General features: G+C 38.0%; 1 protein-coding gene across 1 annotated transcript; it reads right to left on the reverse strand.

Moving 5' to 3' along the window:
• Positions 1-1388: 1388 nt before the first annotated feature.
• On the reverse strand, positions 1389-16564 carry LOC102294153 (jupiter microtubule associated homolog 1). The gene is made up of 5 exons (XM_005947872.3): positions 16342-16564; positions 13912-14054; positions 3761-3858; positions 3462-3489; positions 1389-2944 (listed from the first exon to the last, which is right to left on the reverse strand). The coding sequence occupies exons 1-5, from the start codon at positions 16395-16397 to the stop codon at positions 2811-2813; spliced, it is 459 nt and encodes a 152-aa protein (XP_005947934.1). The 5' UTR covers positions 16398-16564; the 3' UTR covers positions 1389-2810.
• Positions 16565-18328: the final 1764 nt, after the last annotated feature.

Here is an 18328-nt window from a genome sequence, read left to right on the forward strand (position 1 = left end):
CAGCAGGGAGGGAAAATGGCTAATTGGGCACAATTTGGACATTTTCATTTAAGGGTGTACACACTTTTGTTACCAGGGTTTTAGGCAATAATGGCTGTAAGTTGAGTTATTTTAAGGTGACATCAAATTTACAGTGTTATACAAACTGTAAACTGACTACTTTACATTGTATCAAAGTGTCATATCTTCAATGTTATCCCATGAAAAGATATAATAAAATATTTACAAAAATGTGAGGGGTGTACTCACTTTTGTGAGATACTGTATCAACAGGCACACTAGAGGGGCAACAATCTGACAAGGCCCAAGACATGAATGGTTTTACAGATGGAGGACTGACATTTTTTTTCTCAAGAGCATAGAGAAAGTCCAAGAAAGGCAGAACACCTCTGTGGCACGATGGCTTGGTTCATCCATCGCCAACAGGTTGGACCTCAGTGATACAGGTCCAGATCTAGAGGATCCTCCTGGGCATCCGTAGTCTTTTTGAGAATTTCCCCTCCTGTTGTCAGCAGGGCTGACCTGGGACAAAAATTCTCCTGCACTGACAGACATGCATACAATAATTTAAATACACTTGTCAGCCGCATCATTTTTTCCACTTTGATTTTCGAGGTGTCTTTGCATTCAGCCCTCTGTAGGCTGATAATTTCCGTTTCCATGATATGGCATCCTTTCGTTTATAACACACTACCCAGTCCATAACATTACATTGAAATCTGATGTGCTATCAGAGTTTTCGTTTAGTTTCTTGTAACTTAAAGACCACATGTGGTGCCTGGTACTTTTTTGGCATTTCTAAAGGCTTTTATTCAATGCAGTCTGTTCAGCACGTGGTCAGAGTCACGTAAAAATAAGAATGCAACACATCAGACAGTTTTCTACTTCTTTCAGTCAGGTTTGTTAAGTGGGATTGTTTTATATTTGTGTAACCACTGATTGCTACAACCATGAAAAGTTTAAAAGTCCTTGAGCATTCACAAGATTATCAGAAAAGTTGACCTCAGACCTTAAGGTCAAGATCACTGAGATTCAAATTAATCCAAGATATTAAGAAGATGCAGCTATGGTATCAATTCCAAAACCCTAAGTGATTTTCTTCTTGAGTCATCTCATTCACAAGATTTTGAGAAAACCTGACCTCTGACCTTGAGGTCAAGGTTACTGAGCTTCCAACTTGACCCCGATTTTTAGTAGAAACACCAATCCTACATCTCCTCGTTCTCACATCCACAAACTTTGGTCGCCCACCTAGTTGACCATACCTCATCAGCCTTTTATAGCTGAGGGGTAAAACACAAATACTGAGTCATAGCTCAAGAAGGTTTAACTGTTCAAATAATATTTTATTTTATTAATCAGGCAAAGTAGTGGCTGCAAAGTCCCCCCCCCCCCAAGTAAAATGAACTAACAGCCACTACAAATATACAAACACACCCGATGGTCAAAACTGATTTAATGTCAATGTCCACTTGTGCCATTTATTGATTTTAAATTTCAGCAGTGACTTACATCCAGCAACAGGAAATGGTATGATGCAAGCGCTGCATCATAATAAACATAAGAGAAAGACACAACACTAAACGATGCAAACTTAAAATGCAGATTTTCTTGCGTGACAGCTTGCTGCCATGCAGGTGACTCAAGAGGACAGAAGCAAGTAGAAGAATTTTGGTTGGAATAATGCCACGTGAAAGTTACAGAAAGATTGTTCTAAATTTCCAGTGAGCAAGAATACCAACTAATGTATAAAAGGGGGAGAGCAGTGAAAAGAAGGCTGGGTTGTCATAAGGTCACTTGTCAAATCTAGGATGGGTTTACCAGGAACACAGCTGTCGGGACTATAAACAGTCCATGGATTTTCAATGCAAATGCAATGGAAAAAACGCCCATCTGTGATACTGGTAGGATGCAATTAAGAAACCCAACCTTGTTTGATGCTGTAGCCTAACACACAAACAGGCGCACTTTAGAGTAAAATTTGGAGTAAATTTTACCTATAAAAACACGGGGCACTTAAAACCGGCACTGGGGTTACAATAATCTAATGCTCGAGACAGTAGCAAAAACGGCTTGTTCCAACTTTCTTTTGTTTTTTTTGTTTAGTTTTTTTATTTTACCTGGCATGTGACCCTACAGTACTCAACTGAAGACAAATGTCTGCATTTTCCAGATCATAATGACAGTAATTTATGAGAATCCTGTGGATAATAATACTATAATCAGTAGAAAGAGTCCAACTTCATGCAACAACAAGAACAAGAATTGTTTCACAACAAAAAAAAGAAAAAGTATTTAACAGATTAAACGGAAGAAAATTCACAGTTATGTTTCTTCTCACATTCATACGTTAAAGACTGGACATGCATGCAAGATTGGGTCAAAGATCAACACGGAGCAAAAGCTTTTTTTCCTTTGCTTGTGTTCTACAAAATGCTTCTCTATTCATTCACAGCTTGTGCTGTTGCATTAAAGTTAGGGGAGATTTATCATTTGGCTGATGTGAGAAATGTGAGCCTTGTACCCTACCTGGCAGGTCAAATGCATTTCAGAGGTAAAGGCAGACTTTGAACCGTATACATAGAAATACATAAAGTGCTTCTGTCAAAATAAACAAACAATAAAAACAGTACAAAACGGTTTTCAAAAAAGAGGTATCAAAACAATGCACTTGGGGGTGTGGAGGAGACTGGTGTCTGCTGGACATCAGAGGATTCCTGCAGGACAGACAAATGAGCTGGGGATTCTTGCTTTAAATAAAAAAGATGTTCGAAGATGAATGGAGGTAAGGAGGGGTAGTCGAGTGGCTTTCAACCAAGGATCAGGCTGGACTTGCCCCCCGGGGGGTTTCGGCGGCCAGATGGTAGTCCTGCACAGGGTTCCTCAGCCTGGGGGGCCTCATCTTGCTGCTCTCGAACTGCTTCAGGCTCAGCAGCGTTGTTTTCTGAGCATCAAAAGACAGTTTACAAAATAAATAAGGAAATGTTCCCTTATGACTTCTACTTGAAAGCACAGTCTGTGTGTCAAGTTTGTCGTGTTCACTCTCTAAACAAACTATGAATGCCATTGGATGTGGGTGTTTCCTGTTGTTTTCAGTTTACTCTCCATTTCAACTCAACTGCAGATAACAATAATTTGCTTCTCCTGCCCTGTTTTCAAATGAACACTAAGCTTGAAAGTTAGTTTGCTTTGCACATATTTAGTTTCCCCTGGTAAACTGGTTCTACAACTCTAAATTCAAGCAGACCATTAAACCTTATGTATAGTTAACTCAGGGAGGCAGACTGGGGGAGTCAGGGGGAATAATAATATTACCATGTCAGTGTTTCTTTTCCTCTCCTTTCTGTGTATGTGTTGTAAGCATTATATTAAAACTGACTTGTATAAATGTGCCAACAGTTGGGGTGCAGGGAGGGTTCGAACTAAAATAACAATGATGTGATCAAGAAACATGCTCTTACCATTTTCACGTACAGAGATATCTCCATCCTAATCGAGATAAGCAGAAAAGAAAGGATGAATGTTTGACAACTTCATAAAGGAACTTTGTACAACTGTTTTGATGGAAAAACGCACATTCACAGCGCAGTTCAACAGCACTAGTTACAACCCAAGTGTCATTTGGTAATTTCTCAAAAGGAAGAAGAGGAAAACATTGATACTTTAAATAGTTTGGACTTAAGCTGTTTCTTGGTGTTTGTTTGGCCTTAAGTTTCACTTCCTTTCTCTGTGCATCTCATGATCTGAGCCTTTGTCTTACTGTGGTGGGCGTGTCCCCCAAGTGACTGGTAGTATGATTTCCTCCTCTCCTCAGGGGGGCCGATGGCTCTCCACACAGCACACCTGTTGGTTTCCCGCCTAGAAGAGGAATGAAATATTGGGAATAACAAGAAAGACAATCCCAATTTAAATAAACACGTATTATATGTGTGTCTGTGTTGAGCTGTTTCAGTCTGGACTGCAGAGCTGGACAGACAGGCAGACACACATATGGGACTATCCCTTATCACTGCCAGCATGTCTCAAGAACTGTGTTTTAATGATCCACCAGTGGAAAATAAAAAGGCATCTCAAAAAAACATCACTGAATAACAACATCTGAGAATTGGGGCATTAAAACTTCTCTAAGGCAATGAGACCCCGGAGATTTAAAAATACCCCAAGCCGAGCCAACTGTCAGACACGCCTGACTGACACAATCCTCCACACTTCGTTCTTCACAGATTTTCTACAAAATCTAATTGAAAAACAAAACAAAACAGCGACACCTAAATCAGAGAGCATTGATCGATGCAACCAGATGCAAATATGTAATAAATGGCCTGATTATAAGCAGATAAATGACACATTTTCAGTTTCCCATGAAATATTTGCAAGTAACAAATGACATTTGTGAGGGCAGGAAATAACAATCTCATGATAGAAGCTATTCAAACAGCTGCGCACTGACTGGACTCCTACATATGACCTTCCAGTTTTAAATTGTGCTCTGGGGAAGTTTGACATTTCTTTAGTTACACTTTCGCACGAAATGTCCGTCTTACAACAACCATTTTCACACTGAGGTTAATTTAGATGCGTAGTCATGTTCTCCTGTGTAGGCCACCCTTACTGTGTAGGCCATTTCCTTTTCGCCTCCAGGGGGTTTCTGGTTCATTCTCAGTACCCTTATTCACAAGCTTAACAGCAACGCATGTGTCTGTCAGTTTCGGTATAAATAACGGCTATTCAGAAATACTGTCTATCAACACATGATTGGGGGTAGAGAAGAAGGCCAAAAAGGCAAATTTACATTTTTATAATTTGTTCTCACGGAACAAAAGTGGTCCTATTCTCCAAATCGACAACAGCTTAATGTGACATTTCAACTACGTAATATGAACTTCTTAAACTTTTCAGTATTTTTTTTTTTTTGCACATTTATTATATCAGATAAAAGGTACCAGCTTACCGTCATCCCATTTTATAACATATTCTAAAGGACCAACTGACTTTTTTGGCTGAATGAATGCCTGCAAATCCTGCTAACATCACATCTCTCGGTGTCACCGGCACCGATGCTGGTGAGACGGCCATCAGTGCTACTCCGCAGCCACCTAGTAGATACACCTGTGGTATAAATTCGCCTTGTTCTCAAGTTATTGCATTCACAGGATTCTCTGAAAAACGTGACCTTATGAGGTCATGATAAACTAAATCACCCTGCGCACCACTTAACTGGATAGTCAGCAGAGCACTTTCTCTAACAGACTGAGCTCTGCTGCCACAAGGACAGATGCTTAAACATTTTACTGCCATTTGTTTTTACTTTCCCCAAATACGTAATATTTGGGGAAAGTAAAAAATATTCGATAAAATATTTGACACACAGAGCTGTTTGTCTTTGTACATCATGAAGTCATGAGTGAGTACTCTAGCGTTTGGGGGTTTAGGTCTGTGCCAATAAGAACATCTGGCTCGTACACGCATTACTGTGTGTGTACAGCAGGTGCAAAATAATACACTGACGCAAGCACTGCTATTAAAAAATAATTTTAAGCATTTTCATTTTTAAGTACTTGTACTATATCCTACGCATAATCTACAGGGTAATACTGCACATTTTATTTCAAATTACACTCCCACCTGTAATTTCCATAGTTTGAAGAGTAACTTCTGTGTTAAAATTACATTTACTGCTCACTTTTTATTTTTAGCTACACTTTACTGGTATTGTTTAGGTCCCATATTTTGCTTTCAGACCTTTCTTAATTCTTTCTGTCAGAGATTCAACAAGGTGCTGGAAACTCAGAGACGTTGATCCATACTGATGATATGTAGTTGCTGCAGATTTGACAGAAATCCATTATGGAAATCTTCCGGTTCAGCGCAATGCAAAGACGCTCAGGTGAATGATCAGGCAATTTGAGTACAGTGAGCACATTGTTCAAGAAACGAACATGAGATGGTTTGAGCTTTGTGGCATGGTATACTATCCAACAGGAAGCAGCTATAAGAAGATTAGTACATTGTGGTCATGAAAACTTGGAGCATTGTCTGCAAAACTATTCAGGTAGGCTGTTGCATTCAGACACTGTTCAACTGTAGGGTTGTAGTGATTCATCGACACAGTTCATGACGCTGACTTGAAAAATTGTCAATATGCAATTTTGATATTGATGCATCATATTCTAAAACCAAATAAATATGTTTTTATATCTGCAACACACTACAGGAAGATATGGGGGCACTATCTCTCTCATGGTCTGCTAAGACTGAGCTTAATACTAACAAAGTAGGAACTCCAGCAACACTTGAGGGAAGATGAACAACTTTAATAATTGACCAACGCGTTTCGGCTTGTGACCCTGATGAAGGCCCCAAGCCGAAACGGTTGGTCAATTATTAAAGTTGTTCATCTTCCCTCAAGTGTTGCTGGAGTTCCTGCTTTGTGAATTCTTTCATCCTCTCCATGCACCTTGGAAGCAGGTGAAGTTGTGCCAGAAAATTTTTTTTGCTTAATATTAACAAAGAAAAATGCAGCGAAAACAACGGTGAACCAAAGAGAGGAAATCCCAAATAGTTGTTTCTGTTTACCTGGATCTAGCGTTTTCAATGAGAGACAAGTGGAATAATGGAAGAAGATCAAGACAGAGACTTCTGTGTGGGTGAAATTTCACAAAAAACAACTTTTCCTCCACAGCAGCACCACTGCAATGTGCGGACATTTAAAATGTCCACACGCTGGTGTCACAACATGGCATTTAATCTGTTATTAGACTCAATTGGCTTCTCTCAAAATGTAAAAGAACCCACCCACCACTTTAATCACACTCTAGATCTTGTTTTTAACATATGGCATAGAAACTGAACATTTAACAGTGTTTCCTGAAAACCCTCTCCTGTCTGATCATTTCCTGATAACATTTACATTTACAATAATTGATTACACAGCAGTGGAGAGTAGACTTTATCACAGTAGATGTCTTTCTGAAAGTGCTGTAACTAAGTTTAAGAATATAATCCACCCACTGTTGTAATCTTCAATGCCCTGTACCAACAAAGAGCAGAGAAGCTACCTGAATGCTACTAACAGGGGTCGATTATCTTGTTAATAACTTTGCCTCCTCACTACCTATGACTCTGGCTACTGTAACTCCTGTGAAAAATAAGGCCTCAAATCAGAAGTACTTGACTCCCTGGTGTAACTCTAAAACGCGCACCTTAATGCAGGTAACTGGTAAGCTGGAGAGGAAAAGGTGTTATACAAATTTAGAAGGTCATCATTTAGCTCGGAAGAATAGTTTGCTGCTTTTTGAAAAAGCCCTCTGTAAAGTTAGAACATCTTCACTGATTTAAGAAAATAAGAACAACCCTACTTCTTCACAAAAAATTTAACCATTAGAGAAAAAATGACTCATAATCAACTCATATATGTAACATTATCCACAGCTACTTTCATACCATTGATATTTAGAGTCTTTTTCTAATTACTTCCTCCAAACCATCAACATGTCTTTTAGACCCCATTCCTACAAAACTGCTCAAAGAAGTCCTGCCATTACTTAATGCTTCAATCCTAAATATGATCAACCCATCTCTAATAATGGGCTACCACAGGACTTCAAGCTGGCAGTAGATAAACCGTCTCTTGACCCAGCTGTCTTAGCTAATTATAAGCCAATCTACAACCTTCCTTTCATCTCAAAAATTCTTGAAAGAGTAGTAGTCAGATCATCTGCAGAGGAATGGCTTATTTGAAGAGTTTCAATCGGGTGTCAGAGCTCATCACAGCACAGAAACAGCTTTAGTGAAGGTTACAAAGGATCTTTTTGTGGCCTCTGACAGTGGACTCGTCTCTTGTCCCGCTAGACCTCGGTGCAGCGTTTGATACTGTTGACCATAATATTCTATTAGAGCGAGCAGAGCACGCTGTGTGTATTACAGGTACTGCGCTGCAGTAGTTTGTATCATATCTATTTAAAAGCCTCCAATTTGTTCATGTAAATGGAGAGTCATCTACACAAACCTAGGTTAATTATGGAGATCCACAGGGTTCAGTGCTAGGACCAATTCTGTTTATATTATACATGCTTCACTTAGGCAGTATCATCATAAGACATAGTATATATTTTCACTGCTATGCAGATGACACCCAGCTTTATCTGTCCATGAAGCCAGATAACACACACCAATTAGTTAAAATGCAGGAATCTCTTAAAGCCATAAAGACCTGGATGGCCTCTAACTTTCTGCTTCTTAATTCAGATAAAACTGAGGTTATTGTACTTGGCCCTAAAATTCCTAGAAATATGGTCTCTAACCAGATACTTACTCTGGATGGCATTACCTTGGCCTCCAGTAACACTGTCATTTTTAGAATGTCATTCATTTTTCCCCAGGATATGTCATTCAAAACAAATATTAAACAAATATGTAGGACTGTTTTCTTCCATTTGCACAATATCTCTAAAATTAGAAATATCTTGTCTCAGAGGGACTCTGAAAAACTAGTTCATGTATTTAATACTTCCAGGCTGGACTACTGTACTTCATTATTACCAGGATGTCCTAAAAATTCCCTGAAAAGCCTTCAGCTAATCCAAAATGCTGCAGCAAGAGTACTGACAGGGACTAGGTAATTTCTAGAATCAATTCGTTTCCGATTCAGAAGGTCCTGAATTGATTCGATCCACGATTCGATTCGATGAACATTACCTGATGCTGCTGAAGTGAAGCAGAGCAAAGTTACAGAGGTTTTATTACATGCACAGCTAAGCATTTTGCATAATTTTAAAAAGTTTAAATTTGTTCAGTAGCCTATTTAACTGCAGAAATGAAGCTTTCTTTTCAGAATTAAGTAAAAGGAAAAAAAACAGCAGCCGACAGCACTGTAAACAACGTTAGACTGGTGGGTAATAAGCAAGCAAATAATGGAGAAAACTGAGATTTTTAGATGGGACACTGTTCTTGAAGTACACTAAAAGAGACAGAGAGCTGTGCCTGAAGTGAGATTTTATCGTGCTGGAAGCGAAACAGCAAAAGTAAGAAAGGAAATCAAGATATGTGAAGCGAAATGTGAAGCGTAGTTTGGATCTTCTTTTGCTGCTGGTTCGGTCAATATTGTTTGGAGAGAGATAAAAACCTCCAGCTTCAGAATCTAGTGCAAAAAAGGGCGCAAACACAAAGCGTGGACCCGCCGAAACATCAGAATCAGCGAGCTGTCAGCTTTCAGCCCCGACTGTGTCAATGCCGTCAGGTGAGAAAGGCGACATCTCACTGATTCTGATCCGTCGGCGGGTCCGTGCTTTGTGCTTACATCTTAGTGCAGAATCTGTGTACCTGCTATCATTTACTATTTTAGCTGTTTGGTGGTTGTTGAAATTTTGTGAGGTTTAACCTGAGATTCTGGCGTTTTGGGCAACATAAATTTAGATTTAAAAATTGATTCAGGATTTTAATGAATCGATATCACGTTATCCAAGCCAGAATTGATTTTAATCGATAAATCAATTACCAAAACCCACCCCTAGTTTTCAGGCTCTTCTTCTGTGGAACCAGCTTCCAGTTTGGATTTGGGACACAATATATGAGGCGACTGTTTTTGTGATTTGGCGCTGTATAAATGAAATTGAATTGCATTGAATTAATTGATTAATCAAAAATAAAATCATTTGCAGATTAGCCGACTGCCAAAATAATCTTTTGTTTGCCGCCCTACTCAATTGGTACTAAGACACTAAAGTGTACATTCCACCACCAGGGTAAACCACTGACACAAGTCATTATTTATCCAATTAAACTAGCCTGGATGGCTAAATACACTGATGTGCTATTATGTGATTGCCCAATTAGATATTTGTGTTAATGCACAGCCCAACAGGTGTACCTAATAAAGTGATCATGAGTTCTGAACATAGTGAGCACAAAAATGTGTTTTATTCAGATAGAGTGCCTGTTGCTTTATTTCCAGACAGTCTAGACTTGGCAGCATTCATGACGTCACAGGATTACAATAAATCCACTTCTGAGAAAGAACAAGGAAGCGTTTATGATAATTAGTTTATGTGAATATGTACTTTGAGCTTATAAAAGCATGCAATGGAGACCGTGACATAAAACAACTGAAAATTTGACATTTGGTCAATGAAAAGTAAACAGATAAATTTATTCCTATTCATGCTATTCCTACAGTCTTGGTATTTTATGGAGTTGTTATATCATAGTAGTAACATTACTCGTTACCTAAAATAAAAATTTGTTAGGTAATTTGTTACAGTACTCACTGTAGCACTTTTGCTTTACTCCATAATATTTTCTGAATTGCATTTTCACATAATTACAAGCCCAAACAAGGGCACAAATTACTAATCTAATGAAGAGATACACAAGCTGTTTCTTTAAGATTTAACACAAAGACAACAGCAAAGTTAAACACCAGCCCAGAGAGTACTTCGCAGCGGCGGCCAGTCAACTGTAGAAACAGCCACAGGTACAAACTAAGGCTTGAATGCTATAAAGGAGAAATATAAGTAATGCAGATATCTCCACTTCTAAAAAGCTGTAAACTACTCTACCATTTTCCTTCTCCAAGCACACCAACTGGAATCAGCTGACTGTGCGGAAGTATGTGAAAAACAATTCCATGTTCAATTTTTTTTTCCTTTTTAAATCAGTCATTGTGGAAATAATTGAAAAAAAAACATGCTTGGCATTCATTTATTAACCTTTTGATTTGTAAATATAATGTGATTACTGAATTCAGTAAAATAACTTTACATTACTGTGTTAAACAGAAATGTAATGTGATCCCATACCACCCCACGTGTCTCTGTAAACACATAAATCTCTTACTCTCTCTCTTGTCTTTGACAAACATGCTGTGGCAGTTGCAGGTCAGGTTAGGTAAGTAAGCAGAAAAAAAGAAACCTGCTCAGTGACTGTGAGTAAATCACTTCTTGAAAGGAGAAGGAAAGAAATATACTTGAGCGTGCTAATTCGAAGAAGACCTTACTCTGCTTAATCAAAGTTCAAAACAACTCAGGACAAGTGTCCCACTTCTCAAAACACCAAAACACAGAGAAGTAAAAGAAGGAACTGAAAGATGGGACTTGAGTGAATTATATCCAGCTTAAACTTTCAGAACAAAGAGAGGACTATTACTTTCAACCACTCAATATGAGAAGTAAAAAAGGAGGAAGGAACTGTGTGGAAGCTTTTCTTGCATTTGGTATGAAATCATACAGGACTTTAAAGATCCTGTAGGTACTATAGTATTACTCAAATCTTTATTGTGTGGCTCAGAAGATGAAAAGATTGTTAATACTAAACTACTCTCTATTGTTAAGTAAATTCCCCCATATATTAATAGACCCTTGAACACTTCCTGATGTAGGCTTCCTGATGTCAGCTACTTTCTTGGTGAAGTGTATTTTACACTGATGTCATCACATGGTTATTCATGTCTCTGGACTTTCCACCAACACACCATTGTATGTGATACTTCCTACCACTTTTTTTACAGGCCTATCACAACAGTGTCTATCTTAAGTTGCCAAAAGGTATCCAGAGGCCAATTCCCCAAATGATACAAGGATAAATTTACTAATGACAATTTATAATATATTTCTAACATCATACATTAAAAACTGTTTCACTAGAGACCCTGAGATCTTCAAATTTACAGTAGACATTCAGTACTGAAGAGCCATTTTTGTAGCTATATTGTTTAAAAGAAACTTGGAGTTTTATTTAGATTTTTTCCAAAGGTCGGAAAGCATGAGAAATGCTTGTGCTAGCTGTATGCGTAATAGACCTATTTTGTAAGATGTACTTTTAAAATTATGTTGATGTTTAAATAATTTATTTTCTTTTTAGGTGTGTCTCATGCTCATTTGGGGAAAATGCTCTGGAACAAGAGAAGCAAATACAAATTGCAATACCTAGCATCATATTTACCTCATGTCTAGTTTCATTTCCTTTTTTCGGTGTTTTTTTGTTGTTGTGCATCAATCTACATTTAGGAAAGTACACTTAAGGCCAAAAGTCTACATACCATTGTCATGTGCATGAATGTCATGGTAAGTTTGGTTTTCTATCATTTCGTTGAACTTCTTTTTTTCAGGATGGAATCATTGTACAGCATACATCTTTAATGATTTATAAAAATACAAGAATTGGGTGCACAAGTTTTCATTTGTTTTGGACTTTCTCTAATCCATTTAGAATGGCCTACCCAAAGCCACGACCAACCCTTTTTAACTCTACTGATGATTTGTGAATTATGCCTAAAAGCAAAGTCTGTGCCAGGAAACCAACCAATTTAAATGAACTCTATGAGCCAAAACAAGCGGTCAAAGATCCAGCCAGAATTATGCCAGAAGCTTGTTAATAACTACTAAAAGCATCTGGTTGAGGTCGAGGTTTCTTGCTAAGTGCCATTTAACCAAATATTAGTGGGTATATGTATACTTTTGACCATGTGTGGATTAGAAAAAAATCATAAACAAATTCAAAGTTGTACACCCCATTTTTGTTTTTCAAAACCATTAAAGATCTATGCTGTACAATCATTCTACCACAATAATATTTCAAAGAAATCATTAAAAGACCAAACTTACCATCACATTCATACCCACAACTGTATATATTCAGCACTGCAACAATAAGACTTATTAAACCATGGTGTTCCAGAGGTTTCTACAATGAGACAGTGACTATTTATTTTCAGATGATGCAGATGATACCCGGATGTATATATCCATGAGGCCAAATGACACAAATCAATTAGTTAAGCTATAGGTATGTCTTAAAAAAATAAAGGTCTGGATTGCTTCTTATTTCCTACCTCTCAATTCAGACATTTGAAGTTATTGTACTCCATCTTAACAATCTTCGGCACATGTTGTCTAACCAGATACTTACTCTTTAGCCTGCAGTCATTTTTGATCAGAATATGTCCTTCAACACGCACATTAAACAAATATGTAGCACTTACTTCATTCAGCTTGCGAAAAAAAAGTCTGAAATGTGATGCTGAAAAGCTAATTTGTACATTTAACACTTCTAGGCTGGACTTTTGTAAATCCTTACTAACAGTCTGCTCTAAACACTCCCTGAAAAGCCTTCAGTTTCTCCAGAATGGTGCAGTGTTCTGACAGAAACTATAAAAATAAACCACTGCTGTTTTCCCATGGTTTTATGTTCTAACAGAGCACTTCACTCTCAGAATGCAGGCTTACTTAAAGTTTGTCGTTTTTTTAAAAGTAGAATCGGGGCAACAGCCTTCAACCTAACAGGTCAATCTACTATGGAACCAGCTCCCAGTTTGGATTTGGGACCCTCTCTACTTTTTGATTAGGCTTAAAACATTCCTTTCTGGGTCAAGTTACCCTGAATCATTCTTTAGTTATGCTGTAATAGCCTTAGGTTACTAAGGGGGTTTCTGTGATCTACTGAGTATTTCTTCTTCACTCATCGCTTTTCATTCCCTGTTCGTTTATACACCACTCCTGCATTTAATATACTGTAGTTTGGGTTTGTTTGTTTGTTTTTTTGTCTAATGTTACAGGGTCTTCATCCTACAATAAAAAATTACTGCTATTGTGAATTGGCGCTATAAAAATAATTAATTTAATTAAAAAGGCCATTCTGAACATTTTAATTTTAAACAATAAACCCTGTGCTTTAACAAGGAATTGAAGCAGTCAAAACTACACAAATATTCAAGATTTCTGCAAACTTGTTGCTTACGAGACAAAAACTTTTGGTCCAATATATAATCACGATCTTTTGGGAAGCTAACCTGCTGTGTGAACTATCATGACTGGAAACAGATTCTGGATACATTTTCTAAATAAGATGGCTATGGCAAATTGAGCTGTAGGTTTTTTGACAAAAGCAACATATGTGCAGATGTGATGCAGATATTACCTGGTGGGTTGTTCCTTCGATTAGCATAAGGGTCTTCTGGCTCGGCAAAAACGCTAGACGCCATCTTGTTTTTCCGGACAGGCGGCTTCTCCTCATCTGCACCAAGCGAAATGTTGGAGCCACCACCAGGAGGGCGCAAAACCCTGGAAAGAGAGAGACTCTTCTGTTTCTTCTCACTTTTCTACCAATATTTATATGTATTTATTAAATGTTATGCCTTAGAATTAATGCTTCGCTTATACTCATATCAATAAAATTCAGTGAATTGTGTTTTGGCTCGTACAACAATGAGCATCCCAGTGGGGGGAGTGTGTAAGAGTCACGACTACAGTTTTTTATAATCAACTAAAACAAAACTGAAAACTAACATATTAGGTTCATTCCAAGAACGGAACATGGATCCCTTGGGCAATGAGCAGGAAGGTCAGCCAAAAATAATAATCTGCCATATGAAAAATGCGGATCTCCCTGCTGTGGGGACACTGACAATGACGAAACAAATAAACGAATAAAAAGAAAACAAAATCACTAAACCGAAATGAGCAAGCTCCATTGTGAAACTAACTGAAACTAAAAATTCTTAATGAAACATAAAGTAAAAGTGAAAACAAAACTAGATTAACCCAGTAATGAATCAGACAGATTTAATATACTAAGCGATGGGTTTCTGTACATCTGCCAGATTGTAAGTGGTAGAGAAAGAAATGTAAATTACTAAATGGCTAAAATTTTCTTTACACCACATAACCTCACAACTCAGTTGCTGTTTAGAATATCATACACCGAGACAGACTTGAGAGATATATCTATCAAATAAATATAACACCTGAAACCTCAGATCTATAGATGTGATATCATGGTATTTGAAGAGTTTAATTCATAAATACAACCATGTTCAGTATATAATTGGTGCAAACCCCCCCAGTCTATTATGGGATTCTATTAAAGAACTCTGGGTAATGGGCAGTGGAAAATCTGCAATATATAAAGTTATTGCACTAAAGGTATAATCTACATTTATCTGAAAGTAAGAACAGTATTGATAAAAATAAACAAGCAAAACTGGAAAAATATAGTTTTAGAAAATAACAGGAGCCGTTTCAAAATCAATAATGTATGGCATGTATGGTGCACTAAAACAATTAAATATAATAATGACAATAATTATTACTAACCTGTGATTTATGTGATACATTATACTAGTTATTATGCTTAAAAATGGAGTAGGCTATTTAACAGTGTTAAATATGTGGATTGTACCTTATGCCCAGGTGTGGCATATGCGTGTTTATGGTTTGTGTATAAATGACAGGTGTCAGAATACCTTGATTCTTCAAATATTGTGAAAGTAAATATTTTTTTAATCCTCATATCTCCTACTGCATTTTGTATTACCTAACTTATGACAGCTGCGAAACTATATTAATACAATGTATTATGAGCACCTTTTAGCACCAAATTAATTCCAGCTGATGTGCCTTATACAGATGTGCCTTATACATGGGTAACTGAGACTATATAATTGAGGAAACTTAAATTTTCTATGCTGTACATGCAGCAGATTTTAACAATGTTATTTTGGTATACGTTTCCAAAAACACTAAAGATAACAACAGTTTGTGTTTTTACAGTGTGATGATGATTAAAATATGCTTTCGTCCAAGTGCACTGTAATTATGGTGCTACTGAATTTGCTACAATAACCATATAACTTTCTGAAAACTCATTCGTTTAAATAGTGCTCATTTATTTTTTTTGTTTTTTATCTTGGTCTTAAATCAGATGTTCATTGAATCTAATAAACGAATACAATACACGTGGAATTCAGTGTATGGTCTATATAATGTCAGGTGTGGCCAGCAGTAACATGGCCCTCGCCTCAATCAGACCATATGCAAGACAGACTACAGCATGTCTTACTGCACCTCCGATAATAATCTCGCTTCCCTGATCAGAAATCTGCGGGAACCCCACCCAGCTGAATGAATATATATATTTACTCCCCTACGTTTTCCAAACAATAACCACAAAATACTGAAGCAGGAAATGCAGTACAAACACACGAAGGCATAAAAGGCCTCGGAACCACGATTAGTCTGCATCAGCTCGCTAAGCATCCTCTCTCCACAAAAGGCAGCGGTACAGACGTCTTGTCTTGCTAACTAACGCTCACGTTCGAATGCTATATCCGGATGGGCAAAATGGGAAGGCGTGGTAGCAAGCTTTATAATTGTATCGTCGACGGCTTTACTTTCAAACTATGTCTAGACGCCTTAGTAACAATTACAGGCAGGGGCAACAACAAAACGGTCGTCTATTTTTCTCCGTTAGCCTGTGTTTCGCGTTGGGGTAAAGTCAGAGGATGCTGGACTTGTTGGCTTCATGGTGGATGGCTAACGGATACACAGAGGTCTGAAAGACGCCTTTTACCTGGAACTGCTTTTAGCACCGGGCTCCATCCCTTGAAATGTCGTAGTAGTCGTCATTTTTGCACAAGATGTCGTACAGTATGTTAAGTCTATCAGTATGCAACCAAACTACACTCTCATAAGCAGTATTTCACCACCTCATCACTATCCACCCTAGCTGGTGGCTCCCAGTCAACCTGCTTCCAGTCTGAGAGGACCAGTGTAGAACTAAACGACGAAAGAGATCTCACTTCCGGCTGTTGTTTCAAAATAAAAAAAAAGACAACTGTGGAAAAAAAAGGGCTGCGATTCTGTGGTTCAATTAGCTCACGTGAAACTGTATGTTAGTGTGCTTAGGGATATAAATTTTGCAGCTGAGGAGTTGCCCTTTGCTATCTAACCATTAACAAAAATGACACCTTCGAATTTAAGTGTGAAGCCAATTTTCATATTTCCGGTTTTCTCTGGTTAGAGCTGGACCGTATATATATTTTGAATTTGTGGATTAGAGAAAATCCAAATCCAAAATATCTTCAAATTTGCGCACCGATTTCTTGTTTTTTAAAGTCATTTAAGATGTATGCTGTAAAATATTTCCACCATGGACAAAGAGCAGTACAAAGAAGTCCGAGGATGCGTTAACAGCATGCTGACTGTTCACTTATACATAATTTCTTCTGGGATTAATAAGTATTCTGATTCTGATTCTAAAAGCCCCAAACTACCATGATCATGCTCATGGTGAGTGTATGTAAACTTTTCACTACAAGTGCACTTCTCAAAATTTTAAGGGATGTATAACAAAATGTCCCTAAATGAGGAAATGAAGCATGACAGGAGGTGACACACAATAAGATAAATTCAAATTCAACACCATACGAAAAACATCTCCTACAAAAGATGGATATTAAACTTACTCAGAGCTATTGAAGTGTGAGTCACTAAACAGGACCCAGTAACCATTACAGTGGCAGACATCCTAGCACTGTACAGCACTAGGCCCTGACATGATTCACACCTACTCCCTAAAGAAGTTAACTGCATTTCATGAGCATCTTGCAGCATAAATGAACCAGCTGTTAATGGATGAAACACCCAGAATGATTAACTGAAGGCCAGACATTCCTGAAGCCCAAGGATCCCCAGAAGGGATTGGTCCCATCCATCTACCAACCAGTAACCTGCTTCAGCAAAAAATGGAAGTTCCTGTCAGGCATCATAGGAGCTAAGATTAAGGTTCAAGGTTCATTATTTGCCATATGTGCATAAATCAGCAGTCAAGGCACATTGGAATTCTTTTGCTCTCTCAGTCATAGTAAGCATGCTTGAAAAAAATAGGCAAAAATAAATTCAATTCAATTCAATTCAATTTTATTTATATAGCGCCAAATCACAACATAAGTCGCCTCAAGGCGCTTCATAGATACAGAGAAAAACCCAACAATCATATGACCCCCTATGAGCAAGCACTTTGGCAACAGTGGGAAGGAAAAACTCCCTTTTAACAGGAAGAAACCTCCGGCAGAACCAGACTCAGGGAGGGGCGGCCATCTGCTGCGACCGGTTGGGGTGAGAGAAGGAAGACAGGATAAAGACATGCTGTGGAAGAGAGACAGAGATTAATAACAGGTATGATTCAATGCAGAGAGGTGTGTTAACACATAGTGAGTCAGAAAGGTGACTGGAAAGGAAAAACTCAATGTATGATGGGAATCCCCCGGCAGCCTACGTCTATTGCAGCATAACTAAGGGAGGATTCAGGGTCACCTGGTCCAGCCCTAACTATATGCTTTAGCAAAAAGGAAAGTTTTAAGCCTAATCTTAAAAGTAGAAATAGTGTCTGTCTCCTGAATCCAAACTGGAAGCTGGTTCCACAGAAGAGGGGCCTGAAAACTGAAGGCTCTGCCTCCCATTCTACTTTTAAATACTCTAGGAACAACAAGTAGGCCTGCAGAGCGAGAGCGAAGTGCTCTAATAGGGTGATATGCTACTACAAGGTCATTAAGATA

This window comes from Haplochromis burtoni, unplaced genomic scaffold (genome assembly GCF_018398535.1).
Source record: "Haplochromis burtoni strain Fernald_Lab_line unplaced genomic scaffold, NCSU_Asbu1 Contig_544, whole genome shotgun sequence".
In the NCBI taxonomy this organism is placed as follows: domain Eukaryota; kingdom Metazoa; phylum Chordata; class Actinopteri; order Cichliformes; family Cichlidae; genus Haplochromis; species Haplochromis burtoni.

Excerpts from the sequence above, each read along its gene's own strand:
- LOC102294153 (XM_005947872.3), bottom strand. The coding sequence starts at position 16,397 with ATGACGACTACTACGACATTTCAAGGGATGGAGCCCGGTGCTAAAAGC. Across the intron at positions 14,055-16,341 it reads GGTGCTAAAAGCAGTTCCAG|GGTTTTGCGCCCTCCTGGTG; the intron begins GTAAAAGGCGTC and ends CTCTCTTTCCAG. Across the intron at positions 2,945-3,461 it reads TATCTCTGTACGTGAAAATG|AAAACAACGCTGCTGAGCCT; the intron begins GTAAGAGCATGT and ends TTTGATGCTCAG.